At 46.5% G+C, this 16,293-nt stretch overlaps 1 protein-coding gene across 1 annotated transcript in view; it reads right to left on the reverse strand.

Annotated features, from left to right (window-relative positions):
- Window positions 1-16,293, reverse strand: part of ankfn1a (ankyrin repeat and fibronectin type III domain containing 1a) — a 101,764-nt gene that overhangs the window by 76,871 nt on the left and 8,600 nt on the right. Inside the window, exon 5 of the mRNA XM_086304697.1 lies at window positions 11,641-11,897. Coding sequence (XP_086160823.1) covers window positions 11,641-11,897 — 257 coding nt within the window. The remainder of the gene's footprint in view (window positions 1-11,640; window positions 11,898-16,293) is intronic.

The following is a 16,293-nucleotide window of genomic DNA, read 5'->3' on the forward strand; positions in this document are numbered from 1 at the left end:
ATATGAAAGGACTAACACGGTGCAGAGGATGTGAGGAGGAAACAGACATTTTATTTAAATAGCAAACCACAATGGAGGGAGGGAAACGAAGAGGAGCTGGCTTCTGTTTCCACTGTAATCGTGTTGATCTGTGTTACACACTCCACCTAACAACAAATAAGCTAAAAATCTTCCAGCCAACATTAAAAAAAGTCTCTAATGTAAAGTTAAGTCTTTTGTGTGATTTGGTGCAATAAATAAATAAATGAATAATCCAAAAAGTAGTTGTATTAATACTGAAACAAGAAAAGGAGCTAAAATATTCCCTCCAAACAAAATGTATGAATTCAAAAAGTCGGCGCCCATCGTCGATCGTTGGACTGACGAATGTCGGTTGGAAACATGTTACGCTTACAGCCTTAAGCAGGAGGCTCCATTCTCATGGTTAGGAGCAGCCAGGTTACCCCACTCAGGACGACAACGCCGGTGCATTACTTACCACACCCACCAGAGGTCGTTTCAAACGTTTCTACACGCTTCGAAGCCTCCAGGTCGGCATTATTGGTCAGATGATGTCATTAAAATGCTTCGCAAGGCTCCAACAGCACAACTGCAAACCAGAGGGCCAGTTCAGGTGAAGCCACAGGCCACGCCCAGGGATGGGAATCGTTAGTCTGCCTATTGATCCTGCTTATCAGCTAATCAGCTGATTTCAGTTCACGTGTCAGAGGAAATGGCGACGCAGTCTGGAGCATATAAGCACATTTTTGGTAAAGTTCAAGCTGCATCTAGGACAGAAACACGAGCATTGTGCTGCTAACACTTCGCTTCTTTGCAACTTGCACATACAGCATGCTAACGCTAAGCTAGCCAAGAACCCAGAGTGAGCAGAGCGAATGGCGACCCCCGCGGCCGGAGCCTGAACTAAAAAACAGGAACAAGCAGATGATGAGGCAGAATTTTTAAAGCAGAATCACCGTGACGATCGAGTTTCTGTGCTGGTTTTCATGTTTGCTTTGAGTTACTAAGACATAGATCTGAGAGACGTGTGTCCTCATCAGTAGGGATGGGTATCGATAAGATTTTCACGATTCCGATTCCATTTTCGATTCCGTTTAACGATTCGATTCTTTATCGATTCTTTTTAAAAAGGAGAACACTAAGGTCGATTAGCTTAGAACTTTGTTTTATATCTTCTCTTTGAACAAGGTAGAAATTTAGGAGTAACATGGCCTTACAAACCCAACAGTGAGATCTTAAGAGATCCAGCCTGCGGCTCTTCAATGGGGTATCACAGGGTCCCCGGGAAAAAAAATTGTAAATGTAAAATAATAAAATAAATATTCTTCTGTAGCAATAACAAAGTATAACATAAATTATTCTGTAGCAATTACACAACAGTAATGTCCCTACAATTAAACACATTCACTTACTGAAAATCATCTGCTGTGGCAAACGGGTGCAAGCCTTTGACCACAAACTGAGTCACTGCTCGGTGACGTTCGTCTATCCTGGCCTGAAAGGAGACGCTACCGGTAGACTGCAGCGAGAACTGCCAGCATCTGAGCCAGACTCTGTCTCATCATGGTCACTAAATGCACAGTAATGGCAGGTTTTGTAATAAGGCAGATCGCGCTAACATAATATGCACTGTTAGTTGATTGTTTACCTGCCGCATTAACGGGAGAGGACATGCAAACGTTACCGCTGCTGCTGGGTTGAGATTCACGAGTCTGGAGCGAATTAAAAACATGACATTCATTTAAGGTTATCGCGTGTTTGTGAGCAAATGCTTTTGCATATTCGTAGTGTTTCCTCCCGTAAATGAAGTATCTACTTTGCAAGTATTGCAAGTTGCCCTGTTGTCATCCGTTCTCGTAAAATATAACCAAACTTTTGAGCGTTTGAGCCGCTTAGGCGCCATGTTTCCTGCCAGGTAAATGACGCTCCGCAACGTAGTGACGTCATTCGGGGCGACTGGAATCGATAAGGGAATCGTTTGCAAACATGGCAAACGATTCCAAGGAAATGAAACAGTGGGAACCGGTTCTCAACAAGAACCGGGTTTCGATACCCATCCCTACTCGTCAGGGAGTCGTGTTGGCGTGGAGCCTCAGGTTTATATTAAATGGTGATTATGAGACAGCGTGTTCGAGCTATATTACAGAGTAGGGCTGAACGATATATCGCATTTGCGATAATATCGCGACATGATCAAGTGCAATTTTCTAACCGCAAAGGCTGCGATTATACTCTGGACATGTCCAAATTCATGGGCTGCATCCTCCTGAGGCCGCATTTGTAGACCGATTACGTCACAGCGACGTGCCGAAGGCTGTCCAAATTACTACCATATCCCAGAATTCATAGCGCGGCCCAGCCAAACTCCAGTTTCCAGCAATGGCGGCCGCTACTAAGTTTTAAAATTACTCATACTAATCTTTCAGGGTCACAAAATAAACTTTTAACATATTTTCAGGCGAGAAAGTAGTTGTGTAAACATCAAATATCTGCTCGGTTTATCAAGATATCGCATATTTGCAAAAGTGCTTCGACGTTTTCAGAGGCGTCTGCTACCCACCAGCTCGACAGCTAGCCGGGAGCTCGAGGGTTACTGATGCGGCCGAGAACGGCACAACTCCCGGCACATCATTTTCAGATCACCGCGGAGTTTCGCTGCTCGGGTTAAACGTAATATATAAGTCACTTAGACAACCTAAAAATGTTATTGTTGGGCTTTTTTCAGTGTTTTGTTTGTTCGTGAGTAAATCGGTTTGGCTGAGATTAAAGTTATTAGATTAGATAAAATAAAACTTTATTAATCCCCCGGGTGGGTTCCTCCTTGGTTTTCACACAGCTGACTAAACGTCAAACAGAAAACTTATTAAACAGACGTGTGAGACGGTCGAGAATTTACACCAGTGTCTGGTTATATTTTAGATAGCAAGAAGCAGACGGCCGAGTTTATTAAACTCCACCGAGACAGCGGTGACGCTAATCAGAACTAGACCGTCCAATTTCACGCCTTTAAATTTTAAAGGCGTGTTTGTGTGTGTGTTTATACAATTGCTATTATGTTTGCACTTTATGTGTAATGTTACTGACTGCAGAGATCAGTAAGATGTGTGTATTTTTTATTTATTAGTTTTATTTATTTAATATTATTTTTTAATTGAATGACTGTCTAGTAGTTCACAGATGTCGAAAAACTGAGTGTGGTAAAGCCACTGATTTTGTTTATGTATATTTCTGCAATCTGCACATTGTACTGACTTTCATTTTAATGTTTACACCAGGGTTCCTTGTCAGCACTTTATGCTCAGATGTTTGTAAGCTAAAAATAAACTATTGTGTATGTTCAAATATACTGTTGTGATTGAAGAAGTTAAATAAAAATGTCAGTCATCAATTCATGCATCACCTCATGTCATCATAACAGAGGTCTGTCTTCCAGGAAAGAACAGTTTAAAATTAATGTAATATAGTATTGGCCATACTATATGATGTATTGCTTGTCTTTGTTTAATAATACAGAAGACAAAGACCTTAAAAAATAATCGCATATCGCATCGCAATCGCAATATTGGGGCAAAAAATCGCAATTAGATTATTTTCCATAATCGTTCAGCCCTATTACAGAGTAACATCAAAGCAACTTCACGAGTACAGCAAATGACCTTTTCTCAGGAGTAATGAAGTAACATACTGCATTACTTTAAAGTTCTGTGTATTCTGTGTAATAGATTACTTTTTTGAGTAATCACAACAAAGAAGGTAATACGTCAAGCACGCATAAACGTTTGACCCACAGCGTCAGTCATTTCTTTATTGCTGCGTAGCGCATAGCGCCTCTGCAGGACACCAGAGGAACTGCAGGTTTTGGTGCTTTCTTATATTCGTGATGTTGTAAAAACTTTTAAACACTCGGTCACGTGTCACGTCGCGTCAGATGCGCTTAGACGTGAGCATAAAATAAATCTGAGGTGCTTCTGAGTTGCTGTGTAATCACCGGTGTCACCTGTTTAAACATCAGCAGTCCCTGCCTGCTCCCCTCTGGGGGAAATAAACAGTGTTTGCTGAGTCTTTCCATGCATGAAGGATGCTGGATGCAGGAGGAGGAGGAGGAGGAGGAGGAGGTGGTCGGTTTGATTCAGGGTGAAAGTATTCAGTTGCCTTGACGACCGGAGAGGACGCTGCGAGGGAAAATTGCTATCTGTACACAGTGCTTCGGCTCTCTGAGACGCTGGAAGGCCTGAAGATGCTCAAACAATGCGGCGCCCGGCGGGGCTCCACCCCCGACACGCTGAAAGTCGTATTTTTCTCCTCAGTTCAGTCAGACCGACGCTCCGTCCTCAGAACTACACAGAACAGCGGTGCAGAACTGTTGGAGAGGGGGTGCTTTTAACAGTGTTTAATGTTCCTGCACTTCTCTGTGCCAGCATGAACCCAACCCCCACCCATCCTCTAAACCCCCACCCATCCTCTAAACCCCCACCTGCAGGAATAAACCTTAAACCTGGCCGCTCAATATTCACACTAACAGCTACTTCGTGTTTCGTGAAACCAGCAGCTCTGAGAAAAAACAGCATCTGAAGCTCTTTCAGGTATTTCCTGACAGCGAGTTCACGCCCATGAGCGGCTCGGCAGTGGCGTGTCGGGGTAATGGGCGTGACCCGCCCTTCATCGGGTTCAGTGCTGCTCTGAAAGCGTCCATCACTGTCTGTGATTTCTCGGCACGCCTCGTTCCTGCAGAAAGGTGCTCATTACTTCAGACGCTCTTCCTCCGATTCGACGAGGGCGTCCTGGAGGCTTTGTTCTCGCCGCCTGTAAGACGAGGTCATCGCTGAGAGTCACAGGCAGAAGAAAGACTTGCTGAGTGTTTCCGGTGTGATCGCCGAAACAAACCCGAGGTCTAAGCTGACTCCGGCTGTTTCGAGTCAGCTGAAGGACTTTGGCGATGCAGCGGCGAGCGCGACTCTGAAGTCTGAACAAAAGCAGGCCAGCAGCTTCATCTCTTTGTTCGTGTCGGCGTTCGCCACAGACTTCACCGGCCTCTGAGTTTAATTGGTCACCTTCACCTCCTTTTCTCTGAATCGGCCCATTTCCTGTGAGGACTTCCTGTCAGAGGACGGCCTCATTGACACAAAGCTCAGGACACGTGCACCTGCACGATCAATAATCATGGATGACCTAATTAATGTGCAGAGCAGCACAATATGAATACGTTCTTTTTCAGGATCAGATTTCTGAGGAGGTCAGGTGTGTCGTTACAAGCATCAGCACGGTTTAGCAGAGCCTCTCAAAGTCGGCCTCTGATTGGCTGGGGTAGAGTGATGGTGTCCCTGTGGAAAGGTGAAGAAAGGTTCCTGTCCAGGTGTGTGCCTTTAAAGCCCTTCAGATCCTGGCAGAGGTGCTCAGAGAACAAAGAGGCGGAGGGTCTCAGACCTCGAGCCTTCATCACTTCCTCCTTCACTCTGCTGGTATTTCTCTGAATGTCAACACGCCCAGCCGGCCCGTCTTTGTTCGCGCTTTAATGTCACAGGAAGTTGTAGCGCAAAGAGTTGGGGGTGAGGGACGCAGCCCAGACTTTACTTTCAATTAATGCCGCCAGCTCTGACCTTTTTGCTGGTGTTCACTTATAATTTTACCTTCTTTTGTTTTTCTCTGTCTGTGAAAGCAGAGTTCGTCTTCCTGTTCAGCTCAGTGCGTCAGAAACATGAAGCTTCACGGAGACCGGACCGTTTAAAAACACTCAAATCTTCTGTGTTTGTGTTAAAGACAAAACGTTGTGCTAAACTTTCATGTAACACCAGTTTCAACCACAAGATGGAGCAGCACTTTAATTGCCACACTTTCTTTTTCATAGTGGCGACATGAAAATAAAAGGTTAAGGTTATGCAGCTGCTCTCTCTGCTCTCTCTGTCGGGCGATCGTGGCTCAAGAGTTGGGAGTTCGCCTTGTAATCGGAAGGTTGCTGGTTCGAGCCCTGGGTCAGACAATCTTGGCCATTGTGTCCTTGGGCAAGACACTTCACCCGTTGCCTACTGGTGGTGGTCAGAGGGCCCGGTGGCGCCAGTGTCCGGCAGCCTCGCCTCTGTCAGTGCGCCCCAGGGTGGCTGTGGCTACATGTAGCTGCCATCACCAGTGTGTGTGGATGGGTGGATGACTGGATATGTAAAGCGCTTTGGGGTCCTTAGGGACTAGTAAAGCGCTATATAAATACAGGCCATTTACCATCTCTGCCTGCAGAGGGCGCGTTTCAGGAGTTCCGCTAACGTCCACCAGGGAGCAGCAGTCAGCCTGCATTATTAGCAGTGGAGTGGATGACATCATGAAGGCTATCTTTTAGCTGCAGTCTGTTTTTTTGCTGCATGATAGAAACAGTCTTAAAAACAGCTGAGTCTGCTTCTTGGAGAGTTTGACTTCAGCAGACAAAAAGAGCTGCTTGCATCTGTCACTGATAACGCTCACATGCTTTTATCTTTACAGTACTTTATCAGCTGTGAGGCCTCATCTACCTCACTCTGAGTGTAAGCGCAGGAGGAGAGCCTCTCTGGGCTGATGCTGAACATCTGTATCGATACCCAGCTCGATCTGCAGTGATCAGACCTGAAGGGACCTCACTGACTCAGCCTGCCTGTTAAGCGTCACCGCTAATTTGAACTAACCTCCTGTTCTCCTGTACGCTCGCCACGCGGCGGGTGGACGGCGCTGACTGCAGACGGCCGAGCCCCTCCCGCTCCTGCTTCTCTTTTCTAATGTGAACAAGGCTTTCTGTGTAGCCGGCCTGTTGGCCTCTCCTCGGGCTAATTAGCCCTCCAATGCCGGCATTCATGGCCGGGCGGGGAGCCCGCAGACGGGGGAGGCTGAGGCCCCCCTCCTGGCAGGGCCCACCCGCTGGGTGACTGACAGGCTGACTGCCGTGGTCACACATGTCATGCAGCACGGCGGTCCGGCAATCAGGTGAGATTCAGCCGCAAGCTGCTGCTCACAGAGAGGCGGCGCCATCAGACCCACACTTTAAACTTTATGAGCTCCACCACAGCCAGTGTGAAGAAAGGTCAGAGTTCAGCAGCGTGAGCTGTGAGGTCATTGATCCAAAGTTAGTGAACAATCATCAAAACTATCTACCACCACCAGCACGACCTCCCACTGCGCGCTGCCTGCACGCTGTCCCACTCCCAGCAAACAGTGAGGAACGTGTCATGAAGTCCACTTTTACTTTAATGTTGTGACATGTTCTGTGTCCAACACGAGACACGGATGCCACAGCGAGCAGTGAGGCCTCTCAGGACGACCTTTGACCTCTTCCAACCTGACTTTTTTATGCTTGAAATGTAATTCCACAACACTAATGTAACTACACTATTGTACTTCATCACACTGTGTAACATGACCTGAATGGATTTATTACACATATAGCAGATACTAACACACTGCAATGTAATTAAAATAATTACACTTGAAGATAATTTTTTCAGTATGTTAGTAATTATTAAACTTTATACTTAAAAGTATTTATAACTGTAACTACGCTATATTTAAAAAATACCTATTTATTACATTTTTAATTAAACTACATTTGATCATATTACATTATAATACATGTTGTTTATAGTGTTAATTACACCGGTGTACGTCAGTCACGATGTAACCACACAGCAACATTTATGTTTACACTTTGTTACAATGTAAAGGTGCAAAGTTTAAAGGTACAAGTGAATGAATAACTACACTGTAATTAAACTGTTATTAATTAATGTATTTAGACTGTAAACAATTGCAGAATCCTTTTCTTCGTCTTCTAGCTGCTTCCTTTAGGGGGCGCCACACTGGACCATCTGCTCCACCTCCTCCTGTCCCAGCAGCCCTCTGCACGTCCTTCACTACATCCATGAACCTCTGAGGTTTTCCACAAAAGTAAATCTTTAAACGTGTGAACCGTCTCGCCACAGAGCGCCGCCGAGGTGACGTCATGAGCTCAATCAGCTGATCAGCAGAAAACTGCTGGGGGATTCCCATGATGCACTGGGTGCTTCTTCTTCACTTCCTATGTGTTAATAGACCTCTCTGCACTGAATCATACCTGCTTATCCTGTCTTCCTTCTCTCACCCCAACCAATCGCAGATGGCCCCGCCCCTCTCTTAGCCTGGTTCTGCTGGAGGTTTCTTCCTGTTAAAAGGGAGTTTTTCCTTCCCACTGTCGCCAAAGTGCTGCTCATAGGGGGTCATATGATTGTTGTATGTAGTATTGTAGGGTCGACCTTACGACATAAAGCACTTCGAGGCGACTGCTGTGATTTGGTTTATAAATAATTTGAATTTCTTCTTCTTATGTTTGAAGTCGGAGCGTCACAGAGCCAAAGTCTCATCGACTTTAATGTTTTGGGTCATGCCTGACGACTGCAGAGCATTTCTCTGGACCCTCATCATCATCACCACAGGTGTACACGTACTGGGAGGTGTACTGGGGGATGTGGTTACATTAATGGTGAGGAGTGAAGCTGTGGTTTGCGCGCAGCCTCAGCATGCAGCGGGTTAATGCGGCGCTGTCATGAGGGGAAGGCAGCACTCCAGCGCTCCGCAGCCTGTTTGTTTAAGGATCAGCAGTAATAAGACGTCAGGCTGAATTTACGGAGCTAAGATTTTGCGGTAGGTGATTCATGGAGGATTTGGAGCGGAGCAGCAGCTGATATGATTAGTCCCGCGGGAGCACGGACGCTCAATACAGCACTGTGTGAGTGTTTGTGTACAAAGACGCCGAGCGGGCCACAGAAAAATGTCAGAGTAAACAGGAGGCGTGCACAGAGCCCGCCTGTGTGCACGCCTCAGCCCACATCACCCCATCGCGGAGTCGAGGATGCCGAACGCGCTGCTGCTGACTGAACGTGTCACACAAATAAAAGTCCTGCAAACACTTTAATGAAGTTACTGTTCCCTAAAAGTTCCCTACAGTGGGGCAAAAGCACCAACCCTCTGCTGATTGGCTGTTTAAACTTGGCGGTTGCTCACTCAAAACAATCAGATAAATGAATCCATACACAGGAAATCTCTCCGCGAATGAGGGTCGTCCATCACTGTTTTACCTTGGATCAGCTGACCACAGCCTGCTGCGTGCAGCGACCAGCAGATGCTGCTCCAATCCGCCGCTCTTTACCCCAAAACATCCACCAGTTCAATCATTTGTGTCATTTATTCAGTTTCACAGGTAACAAATAATGAGTTTTTAAAAAGTAACTCACAGCTGAAGGATCACCAAACCCCACCGAGCTCGCCCGACATCATCACGATTGTTCGGTGACAGTAAACGGGGCTGTTTGCTGTGACATCATCCACACTGTTTAACATAACCAAGAAGAAAAACCGAGGCACAGCGAGTACCTTCAACCTGTGCTCCCTCTAACGCCCAGCAGGGGGCGACTCCTCTGAAGTCTGTGAGGAAACGAGCCAGCTGAACTGTTTCCTGATGATGTTCATGTTAGAGTCATGAAGGAGCAGGAAGCAGGGGGAGGAGTTTAGAGCAGGCAGGTGTTCATTAACTGGTCTGAGGGGTGGGGACCTGGAATGAGAGTCGACGAATTAGGTGTCGCTAAAACTCAGGATTTAGATGGCTCGTCTGGGAAATCTTCCTCCTGGGGCTCAGGTACGATGGGGGGTCTGAGTACCTGCCCTGCGTACTCAGCAGGGTGAATCATCGCTTCCTGCAGCAGCTGCAGTCACATTAAACAGGCCCAGCGGATGAGGAGGGCGCCCCCTGCTGGTGCTCAGGAGGAGAGGCCTGTTACTACTGATGGTTAAAACAGAACGTGACATGAAGCTCACACAGAGGCGGGAAACACGGATGTATGGAAGCTCATCGCAGCCCGTGATGAGTTTGTGTTACATGAGAATTCAGTTATTTAAATTTTGAGTCAAAGTATTCTGTTTTAATGTTAATAATTATACATTTTTATCAAAACTGGGACTAAAACAAAACCAACTGAAATTAATTTTTCAATGTTTTTATAAATTAAGAATTTCAACTTGATTTTTAAATAATCATTTTGACTTTTTTAGTTTGTGTTTTCTAAAATTTTGCCTTTTAGTCTTTTTTTACCTGAAACTCTGATTTAATGTCAGAATCTTTGATTTTCTCTAGAAAATGTTCTAAGTTTTAAAGTAACGCGGTGTTCCTGTAAAAGCCGCTGAGCCGGAACAAACAGACTTTGGAGTGACATCACAGCGTCGCGCTGTCGGGGTCACGATTCCCAGAAAGCTGCCGTTTAACGGCTGAACGCTGGAGCGGGATGTGTTTATGGTGCAGGTGGAGGTGGGGAGGCGTCCCCGCCCCGCGCGCAAACAAAGGCGCCGTTTCCCCGGGTTTATGACGGGAGCGCTGCTGAGTCACCGGGATGTTTCTGTGCCGTCAGCCGGACGCTGACGCAGACACGACGGAGCGGACGGAGGAGGAAACGCCAGCTGCTCCGCTCACAGCGAGACATCGCTCCGTCAGTCAGAGTTATCACTAATCTGGCTGCTGATTGGACAAAAACACGAAACAGTTTGTTGGCTGAGAGAGAAAAAGAGAGAGCGAGCGGAGACGAATGCAGGACAGCGTTTCAGCGACAGAGTAACAAACCTCGTCAGCTGAAGCTCAAACACGAGGACGTCTTTATGTTTCTGCCTTTAAGGCTGTTTAGGCCACACTGAGGTGACGAAACCGACCTAACATCAGAATTAGTCCTGAGATTAAAGAAAAGCTCAAAATGATCTATCAATGGATCCATCCCCAGCGCGGCTCCCAGAGCGAGTCTGGACGCTCACGTTGATGATGGTGACGATGATGGAGGCGGATCCTTTTCCTCTTGTTTCCTGATGTGTGTGTTTCATGATTTCAGCTCATGATGTTTCTCCTGCAGTTCCTCTAACGCCCACCAGAGGCTCCAGAGTGCGAAGCATCGCTGCTATGTTCAGGAAATAGACTGGTCCTGTGTTTCACGTTTTCTCTCCTCGTCTTTCTTTTGTCTTCGCATCATAAACTCATCCTGACTGAACGATCCTGACGTCAGTATCGATCGCACCTCTGCTCGGGCGGATCGGCATGTCCTCCGTCATCGATGCAACAATGACCCACTCCTCTAAAGCCCGCCCAGTCTTTTACAAAGCAACCAATCCATCTTCCTCTTTCCTGTGACATCACAGCAGCGGTGGGAAAATCCGCTCCCTCCCACCGTCTGACTAATTAGAGCTGCTGGAGGTGACCAAAACAGACGCCATAGCCACGCTCGTGACCTCTGACCTACCGCCCACTGTGTCCGAGGTGGACACAGTGGGCGGGGACAGCGAAGCGTCGCGGTTTTTCTCACTGCTGGCAAAGGTTTCCCTGTTGAAGCTGTGTCAAACGTGAGGCACGCTGACTCACCGCGGCACGAGGCTGGTCGAGGCGGCGCCGCTGAGAGTCTGACACACAACAAAAACACACAAACGCTCCGAGCACAGCGGTGACCACGAGAGCAGCTACAAAGATAAAAGCTGTTCATCGGGAAACAGTCAGCTGCGTTTCCCACAAACAGCACCTGGGAGAAGGTGTGAAAGCACTTCCTGTCCTGTTCTGATGATGGAAGCTGGGGTCAGAGGTCAGCTTTAGTAAACGTAATCAGATAAGAGGAAATCCAGACTTACGTGGATGCTGCGGAGTTTCTTCCGGCCTCTCTCCAGCCGGCTCAGCAGCCTCAGGTGTCGCTGCTCGCCGCCCACCGGCTGCAGCAGACGGTCGTCCACCGAAATCGTCTTTCTCAGCAGCGCCCGGTCTGTGGCCCACGGCAGGGAAACTCGGGCCGCCTCCCCCAGGGGAAGACTCCTCGCACCTGCTCCTCCTCCTCCACTCCTCCTCGACCCCGGGGACGGATCAGGTGACCACAAGTCCCGCTGAACAGAGCCTGCAGAGAAACCAGAGCCCTGCTGCGTCAGGGGGGCGGTGTCGTGTTCCCACTCACCCACAGTGTGTGTGTGTGTGTGTGTGTGTGTGTGTGTGTGAGAGTGGGTCAGGTGTAAGCTGACCACCTGAGCTGCTGCATTAAAACTACATGAGGAGGCCGAGGGCGTCGGCAGCTTGTGGCTCACATTCAAATCTCCACGTCAACCTTTTTAACCAGAGACAAAACGGCGCTCACTGAGCACGTGCAGATCCACAGCTGATGTAAACACACACACACCCACAGCTGCACACACACGTCGTTATGAGAACGTGGATAATTTCATCAGCAGCCGTTCACACACTCAAACTTTATAATCAACATCTGGCTGAACATCAGCACGAGCTCGAGAGAAAAGAGGAGGAGGTGGGTGACAAGGCGGCTTGCAGCACAGACCAAAGCTGACACCGCTACGTGCCCACTTTCATTTTCTCAGATGTAAACTCTCCGTGGAGCTTTGTTACATCACTTCCTGTGAAACGTTACAGCTAACTAAGTGAAACGTGAAACATGACTGGTATTTATCCAGGTTACTTTTTACCTGAAGTTGATTTCTTTGAATAAATAAATCAGACTTTATGTATTTCAGCTGCAGTTTACTCTGAGTTATTGCTTTGCGTTTCCTGGTGCTCAAAAACACGACCGCAGACGGAGGGGCGCGTGTTTGAGGACATCGTGCTCCAGCCTGTTTGCTTCCACAGGTGCGTGCGATGAAACGTGAGCCTCGCCGTGGGCCGTGTTCCTGAGGGTCAGGTTAACGCTGGAGGTAAGGCACCAAACCAGGCAGCACGATAAATGTTTGATGAGGAGGAAATCCATTCAGCTCGCCTGCGAGCGCTCACAGACGAACACCGAGTGCAGCCAATCGATTTCATTCACCAGGAGAGGTTTGAATCCGCCTGGTTCATGAACGGGAGGAAGGTTTGAAGGCTTATTCTGCGTCCTCAGCTCTGTGTCATCGCCATGCCACCACGCCAAGACGCCCTCCTGACCACAAACTCACTGTGGGCGCAGGACATCAGACGAACAACAACAACGAAGCGAACCGGCCCTGCGAGCGCCACACAGAAAGTCCCACAAACCATCAAACAGTGAAGGCAACACGCGCTGGTCACAGTGATGGCGAGTGGCCACCAAAGGCCATCCCTCTCGCCGTGCACCGCCTCACAGGGTGCTCGCTGCTGCTCCGTGTGAGGAGGCCAAACACAGAGCGGTCACCTGCTCCTTCATCATGACTGTGTGACTGTAGAACAGCTTCACCATCTTCCACCATCCAGGAGGTAAACTCTCCTTATAAGGAAGAATGTGGGCGTGGAAGCACGCAGGTGTGTGGATGATCCTGAAGACAGGAAACATGAAAGCACAGCGCTCACGACCAGTGTTGGTCAAGTTACTTGAAAAAAGTAATCAGTAACTAATTACTGATTACTCCCCCCAAAAAGTAATCCCGTTACTTTACTGATTACTTATTTTCAAAAGTAATTAATTACTTAGTTACTTAGTTACTTAGTTACTTTTTAAAAACACGATTTACAACCTGAAGAGGTGATAAAGTGATAGATCTTTCAGCCCAATTCTACTTTTTCTACATAATCCATCATACAAAATGTAATCAAATGGAAAAGTCTCTTTTTTTAACTTGTTTTATCAGTTTTAATCTTTTAACTTTATGCATCAAGCAAAACATTTAATTATATGCAACATTCTCTGACTTGAATAAATTAGTTTAACATTTAAACCTATTTTCTGCACATTCCAGCACATAAAATAAAATATTTTTTGTGTTTTCACTCACTCTTTCAAACAGATGCAAGTAAAACACAGCAGAAAATAAATAAAGTCAAAGACTCAGCGGTCCTTTTGCTCTATTTTCACCTGTAAAGCAGGAGCAGGGTATGCGGAGGGTTACCCTGGTGTAGGTGTGCTGCGGTCAGTTGAAGAATCCGCGCGAGTGTCTCTGTGAGTTTCCCATCACGTCGTAGCTACTCGGTGCTTGCTCGGAAGTTTAGGGGTTTTTTTCGCTGTAAAAAGAAGTTTTCTTCCCACGCACGATGGACGCTAATGTTTTTGTCACTTTTTATGGAATCAAACTCAAAGTAAGGTCAGTACTTCCACACTTTAAACGCTGCACGCTCATACTCTCTCCCGCACTCGATATATTATCCATTGTTGATCTGCACACAGCTGCTGTCACCAACGTCGCACTTGCTTACGTCACTGTCATGAGACATTCTCGCAAAAAAAATCACGGTTTTAGTAACGCAGTAACGCAGCGTTCCTACGGGAAAGTAACGGTAATCTAATTACCGATTTTGCAATAGTAATCCCTTACTTTACTCGTTACTTGAAAAAAGTAATCAGATTACAGTAACGCGTTACAAGTAACGCGTTACTGCCCATCTCTGCTCACGACACACTTTGAATCATTTATGAATAAAGTCTGTGTGAAGCTCAGCTGATCAGCACAGGTGCCCTTCCTCACTCAGCTGGACTCACAGCTCCCTCTGCTGGACACACAGCACACCTACACCCAGACACAGACTGCAGGAAGTCCAAAAACCCCCTGCAAGTTACAACTACGAATTTTGACCCTATTTTTCTTCCTTTCATCTGATTGGTGAATGTCATGTCAATCACAAATTAAACAATCCAATCAGAGAACAGATGGGTTTGGCTGTCGGGGGGCGCTTTTTTTGAACTGCAGGTCTTTGAAGGGAATAAATGCCCTTCTACATGCCAACCCAGCGTTTTCCTTCATCACCACGAAGGAAAACAGTCTGTGGTCGTCCGAGTTTGGTGATTTTTGTGTCACAGGTCTACGTGTTTAATACAGGGACTTCCACAGCCTTTTCACCAGCGCTGCGGACGCAGGGGGGGGGGGGGGCAGTGTTTTGGAAATGACAAAGCTTTCTTCTGGAGTTTTGATCTCCTCCATACCTGATTCATACCGTGGAGGACGGGGCTGTGGCCCCCCCACACCCTCTAGCCGATTGTTACATGGAGAAACCTTTGGAATGCAAGCATGCTGATCCACACAGGTATGCACACAGGTGTACACACGGGTATTCACAGACGCGGACTACAGCTTTCTTGGCTGCTGCCTCAAAGCACATTGTGCGCTGTCTATCTTGCGTGCTGCACAATATCGTTTATTATTTAGTATCTACTGATATCTACTGCTAGCTAGTTTATTGTGATGGTGCCGTTTTTTTTATTATGTTGCTCTTTGTTGTTTGCTTTCTCTTCTGTTTTTTTTCTCCATACAGGTGATCCAGGTGTTTGTTTGTTTTTTTGTTGTTTTTCTTTCTTCCCCTCCTTCTCACCGTTTCTTCTCCCCTTTGGTTTTCTTTCTCTCCCTCTCTTTCTTTCATTCTTTCTCCCTGTCCTATCCCCCAGTCATGTCTGTCCCGTTTGTAGCAACTGAAAATAAAATAAATTCATAATTATAATAAAGGTCAATCAAATGGACCAATATGGCAAGGCCATGATGATCCACTTGGTAAAATAAATCCGCTTGGCATCTTTCTTGGCCTTAAGACAACAATTCTGATGCTAAAGATCCAAACGGGACACAAAAAAAAAAAAAAAAAACCACAAAAAAAACCCCAAAGCTTTCTTCGTTATGAATTAGCATACATGTTTTTATTGAAAATTTGAAGAACTAGCAAAAAAACAAACTCTTGTAGTTCACATAAAGTCAGAGATAGAAACGACAAGGAGCAGGTGCATCTAGTACAGGTAGAGCTGCTGCAAAAACCCACAGAGCTCAGCAGCCTGCAACACATTCTGGATCCTTTGCTTTTAGTTAGCAGTTAGCATTAGCAGCACATCCTGCGTCCGATGTGAAAGGACTTTTATGCTGCGCACTGTGACTCACAGCAATGGTCCCGGGTCAGCCCTGACGTTGTGTTAAACTAATCCTAAAGTAATAATGTTATTTCTAACCACTGATATAGCACAACTTTATCCTTTCAACAGCTACTGAAAGTTAGGGGACCTAGCTGCTATCGGATCTTTATATAGCGATTACCCTTCAAGGACCTGCAGTTCAAAAAAGCGCTCCTCCGACAGCCAAACCCATCTGTTCTCTGATTGGATTGTTTAATTTGTGATTGACATGACATTCACCAATCAGCTTAAAGGAAGAAAAATAGGGTCAAAATTCGTAGTTGTAACTTGCAGGGGTTTTTTGGGCTAAGTCCACACACAAATCTTTTTTACAAGCACAAATCTTTTTTACAAGTACAAAATATTTATGACCACATTTTGAGCCCATAAAAGTGAGACACTCACTGCAACTTCCTGTTGAAGTTTGCTTCCCAGAGTCAGTAACACGAGCCGCTCCTGCTTGTGTCATCTT

This window comes from Aulonocara sp. 'chitande type north' Nkhata Bay, linkage group LG8 (assembly GCF_057382095.1).
Source record: "Aulonocara sp. 'chitande type north' Nkhata Bay isolate Kocher_YH1m ecotype deep benthic linkage group LG8, A_spYH_male_GT1.1, whole genome shotgun sequence".
Classification (NCBI taxonomy): domain Eukaryota; kingdom Metazoa; phylum Chordata; class Actinopteri; order Cichliformes; family Cichlidae; genus Aulonocara; species Aulonocara sp. 'chitande type north' Nkhata Bay.